Source organism: Macaca nemestrina, chromosome 5 (genome assembly GCF_043159975.1).
Source record: "Macaca nemestrina isolate mMacNem1 chromosome 5, mMacNem.hap1, whole genome shotgun sequence".
Taxonomy (NCBI): domain Eukaryota; kingdom Metazoa; phylum Chordata; class Mammalia; order Primates; family Cercopithecidae; genus Macaca; species Macaca nemestrina.
In genome coordinates, this window is record NC_092129.1 from 181,971,278 (window position 1) to 181,976,577 (window position 5,300).

A 5,300-nucleotide genomic window follows, 5' to 3' on the forward strand; every position below is an offset into this window, starting at 1 on the left:
CCAGTTGCAAGCCCCAGCTTATTTTACCTGTGCTTCTGACTGGCTAAAAATTGGGGTTCACATGACCCCCTTCTTAGGTTTATTAATCTGATAGAGTGGCTCGCAGAACTCAGGGAACCCCTTACTCAGGATTACCAGTTACTATAAAGGATATGACAAAGGATGCAGATGAAGAGATGTACAGGGCAAGGTACAGGAGAATGAGCTTGGAGCTTTGGTGCCCACCCTGAAGCGTCACCCTCCATGAACCTCCACGTGTTCAACGATCTAGAACTCTCCACACACAGTCCTTTTGGGTTTTTATGGAGGCTTCATTACCTAGGCATGATTGATTAAATCATTGGCCATTGGTGATCAAGTTAGCCATCAGCTTCTCTCTCCTCCCTGGAGGTTAGGGGATGGGGCTGAAAGTCCTAGCCCTCTAATCCTGCCTTGGTCTTCACAATGACCAGTTTCCACCCTGAAGCCACCTAAGGGCTGCCACTCAACAGCGAACTCATTAGCATACAAAATACATCATTTTGGTGATTCTAAGCATTTTAGAAATTGTATGCCAGGAAAACGGAAATGACGACCAAATATATATTTTACCACAGCAAATACACTTACCTCCTAGAGTTGGCTGAGACGTAGCACACTGCCCGGCATATCTCATACGCTCCCTCCATCCTTGCTGGCCATTATCATGGTTTGTGCAGTCTGAGAAAGAAAATCAGCAAATGTTCCAGGTGAAAAGCAAAGGAAATAAATATTTAAAAACAGAGAGAAGAGAGAATTTTAAAGGGAAAGCAGGAGAATCATTCTTGAATAACTGGCATGTACTCAGCGGCAAGAGATGGGAAAGAAAGATGTGAAAAATGTTATTCCACATATTTAGTCTTGTATAGAATGATTGACTTATATCCAATTAGAGAACTTGGAGTTGGAGGCCTCACTCTTCTCCCCATATTTTGTATCATGTTAAAACAAATATGAAAATGTTATGAAAGTCATAAAATGATTCAATATCATATCCCCTTTAGATTATAGCCCCTTGAAGATTATTTCTCCTCTACTGCTATACCCTCAGCAGCTAGTATGTTTTGGAGATTAGCCAAGTTTGTGAGTAAAGGTGTCAGCATCAACAACTAGCTACTAAATGTATTTGCTTCTTTTCTGACATACCATGAAGTCACTATATAGTATAACCAGAGTGTCTGTCAGTTCAACCACCCGCTTGTTAACATCTTTCACTGGCCTTTTATCGCCTCCTGGAGAAGGGTTTCTGGGCCTCAGCACTATTGACATTTTGGGCTAGAAAAATCTTTGTTGTGGGGGCGACCTGTGCACTGCAGATGGTGAGCGAAATACTTAACTTCTACTCATTAGATACCTATAGCACAGCTCCGTTTGTGACAATCAAGAATGCCTCCAGGCGTTGTCAAATGTCTCCTGGGGACAAAATCACCCAGGGATGAGAACCACTGTGTTAGAGGAAAACACAACTGAGCCATCACCCTTAGAGCTTTCCATTACAGCTGGTAGCTTTACTTCTAGTTCATGTAATCTTCTTATGCTGCCCCAGACCCTGTGCTGACTTTGTTCAAGTTGCCCTAATGCTACTGGGAAAATGACAACAACCTCCACTACCAACCTCCTCCCTCTGCGCCCAAAAACAGTTAAAAAAAGAACCTCTTTTTCCCTCTAGCTGTCAATTATGGGTTGAATTTCGTCCCTCTCCCAATTAATATATTGATGTCGTAACCCTTAGTAGCTCAAAATGTGACTGTATTTGTAAATAAGGTCATTAAGGTGGGCCCTCATCAAATGTAACTGGTGTTCTTATAAGAATAGGAAGTTTAGACACAGACAGATATATAGAGAGAACACCATGTGAACATGAAGACAGCCAGCTACAAGAAAAGGAGAGAAGCCTCAGAAGAAATCAGCCCTTGATCCTAAACTTCCAGTCTCTGGAACTGTGAGGAAATAAATTTCTATCATTTGTCACCCTATGGATGGTATGTTGCTGTAGCAGACCTACCACCTGTCTTCAGCAAAGTTTTCTAGAGAAATAGCCTTTATTCGGCCGGGCGCGGTGGCTCAAGCCTGTAATCCCAGCACTTTGGGAGGCCGAGGCAGGTGGATCACGAGGTCAGGAGATCGAGACTATCCTGGCTAACATGGTGAAACCCCGTCTCTACTAAAAAAAAATAAAAAAATAAAAATACAAAAAACTAGCCGGGCGTGGTGGTGGGCGCCTGTAGTCTCAGCTACTTGGGAGGCTGAGGCGGGAGAATGGCGTGAACCCGGGAGGCGGAGCTTGCAGTGAGCCGAGATCACGCCACTGCACTCCAGCCTGGGAGACACAGCGAGACTCCGTCTCAAAAAAAAAAAAAAAAAAAAAAAAAAAAAGAGAAATACCCTTTATTCTTCAAGCTCCCTCTGACCTACCATTTCCCATCATTTTGTAAATATTTTCAGGCCCTAATAATGTTGATTTAATTTCCATTATTTCTTCTACTGTCACACACTTCTTAATAGGGCAGGTATTTGGGGGTGTGACCGGAAATTGACTGGTATCAACTTCCAGTGTTTGTGTGATAGGAGGTCTCAAACTACAGGATAAATGTGTCATATCTCCCATAAGTATCCGTTTTGCTCAGTGATTTTTTTTTTTTTTTTTTGAGATGGAGTTTTGCTCTTCTTGCCCAGGCTGGAGTGCAATGGCAAGATCTCAGGCTCACTGTAACCTCCCCCTCCCAGGTTCAAGCAATTCTTCTGCCTCAGTCTCCCGAGTAGCTGGGATTACAGGCGCCCACCATCACGCCTGGCTAGTTTTTTGTATTTTTGTAGAGACGGGTTTTCACCATGTTGGCCAGGCTGGTCTCGAACTCCTGACCTCAGGGTGATCTACCTGCCGCAGCTTCCCACAGTGCCGGGATTACAGGCATGAGCCACCGCGCCCGGCTTGCTCAGTGATTTTTGTTTTTTGTTTTTGTTTTTTTTTTTGAGATGGAGTCTCACTCTGTCACCCAGGCTGGAGTGCAGTAGCGACTCACTGCAGCCTCTGCCTCCCTGGTTCAAACGATTCTCCTGCCTCAGCCTCCTGAGTAACTGGGAATACAGGCACGCATCACCAGGCCCAGCTAATTTTTGTATTTTTAGTAGGGACGGGGTTTCATTATGTTAGTCAGGCTGGTCTCGAACTCCTCATCTCGTGATCCACCCGCCTCGGCCTCCCAAAATGCTGGGATTACAGGTGTGAGCCACCGCGCCCGGCCGCTTAGTGATTTTTTCAGGAAAATGTTAAATAATTTGTTCATGCATTAATTTAAAGCCTATTTACATGAAAACGAATATAGTTGTAGCATATTGCTGTATATTTCACAGACATTTCTAGCTTATAGCATGTTCCTCTCAATGGAAGCGTTCCCTTTCCTCAGCTTCAGGGTCCCTTCATCACTCAGAGGCAGCATCCTACTGGCGCACCAGATGTTTGTTCAGCCATTCTCCTCATAGAACGCAGAGAGGCCGGGTGTGAAACCAGACCGTCTATCTACAAAGCTAAGAAATATTCCTAACGGACTTCGCGGAGCGGGAGAGGGAGGTTTTAAATTAATCCTAAGCTTTTCTGATTTTGGGGTTCCAGGTCTGCTATACATACTCTTGCATGTTATAATGGGCACAGCCCTAGTAACTCTGATTTGAAACGATGATCTGAGGTTATCGATTAGGGGGAGGAGTAAGGACAGAGAAGCAGAGCAACGGAGACCGGGAAGTTTCCGGCTGTGCCCTGGATTGCAGCCAACTGCTTAGGCACACACACCTGCTGTCCTCCAGGCTCTGAGTCACCTCCTCGTCTCTCCCTGTCCAACGAGCAGCTGCCAAATGGCAGCCAAATCCAATAGATATAAGCCAGGACCCCACCTGTGTTTGAATTACTTTCTTTGAAATTTGCCACGTCCAGGTTTATTGACCCGGGCAGTCTTTTCAACATTTCCTTATGCTGCATACGGGCGGGGCCAGCGACTTGCTTGTGCACTGCCAGTCCCCAGAACAGAACACGTTGAATTCAGCTATTTGGAACCTCGTTCCTGGTTCCGACCTCAGGGAACGCCAGAAGAGCAAGAGCCAGCCTCGTTAGTCACCCCCACAACTGCAACCCCCGTTTCGGGGCCTTGTAACGCCAGCGCCCTTCAGGTACCATAAACCAGGCTTCCCAAAGGCGCTGCGACAGGTTTCCAGGAGTCATCAAAGTCGATGGTCCCGGCCCTGGGACCCCAGGGTTTGCAAATTCAGACCTTTAGCCCAATGGAGAGGTCGGCTCAGCGTTCCTCCCAGCATCCTCGGGTGACATTAGGATTCCTGGGAGATTCGAGAGGCCGCCGGGGAGGACAAGGGAACCGCGTCCAGGCCGCCCATGGCCAGCCAGGCGAGAGGCGGGACGCGAAGCCGCTGCCTTCTTCCTCTTCCCTCAGGCGGCGGCGGCGGCAGGCCCCGCCCCGCGCGGCGGCCGTCAGCGGAGGGGCGGGGCCTGCCCCAGCGTCGCCGGTTGACGCGAATGACGCGGCGCCAGTGAGGCCGCAGCCCCGCTGCTTGGCCGTCGGGCCCGCCTCGGCCGGCTCGGCCCGCCCCCGGCCCTCCCCGCGCGGCCTCCCGTGCGCCCCTGTCAGACTGTGGCGGCCGGTCGCGCGGTGCGCTCTCCCTCCCCGCCCGCAGCCTGGAGAGGCGCTTCGCGCCGCACACACCCGCGTTCCTGCCGGCGCCGCGCCTGCCCTCTGCCGCGCTCCGCCCTGCCGCCGACCGCACGCCCGCCGCGGGACATGGCACACGCACCGGCACGCTGCTCCAGCGCCCGGGGCTCCGGGGACGGCGAGATGGGCAAGCCCAGGAACGTGGCGCTCATCACCGGCATCACGGGCCAGGTGAGTGTGGGGGCGGGGGCGCGCCGGCCGAGGCCGCCTGGGCACGCGTGCTCTCCCTGCGCGCCGCTCCTCGCGGGCTGCGGCGTCTCCAGGAACAGCCGTCTCGGTGTCCCGGAAGGGGTCTGCTGCCGGGAGGTGGGACGGAAGGTGCGGTGCCGTGAGTGTGTCGTGTGTGGGGTGTGCTGGATGCATCGAGTGCCTCTGGTCTTCCTCTGGGGGCTGTGAGCGTGTGTGCCGCGCGGGATGTCGCCCTCACACCCGGGCAGGACCGGCCGCTCGCACCTGCCCCTCAGGTGACCGCAGCGTCTCTTCCTCCAAGCCCATTTCGTGCTTCGCAGCTGCTGGTGCCGGGAGGGGAAAAGAACTGGTGATCGATGAACTTGCGGGTGAGGT

The 5,300-nt window shown here is 51.1% G+C and overlaps 1 protein-coding gene across 3 annotated transcripts in view; it reads left to right on the plus strand.

Annotated features, from left to right (window-relative positions):
• Nucleotides 1-4,622: 4,622 nt before the first annotated feature.
• Nucleotides 4,623-5,300, plus strand: part of LOC105487306 (GDP-mannose 4,6-dehydratase) — a 635,071-nt gene continuing 634,393 nt past the window's right edge. The window contains exon 1 of one of the 3 annotated variants that reach the window (XM_011750748.3): nucleotides 4,623-4,907. In XM_011750748.3, coding sequence (XP_011749050.1) covers nucleotides 4,806-4,907 — 102 coding nt within the window. In that variant the 5' untranslated portion in view covers nucleotides 4,623-4,805. Of the gene's footprint in view, nucleotides 4,908-5,071; nucleotides 5,294-5,300 lie in introns of those variants that run through there. The other 2 variants (XM_071097732.1, XM_071097733.1) reach the window with 2 other exon arrangements.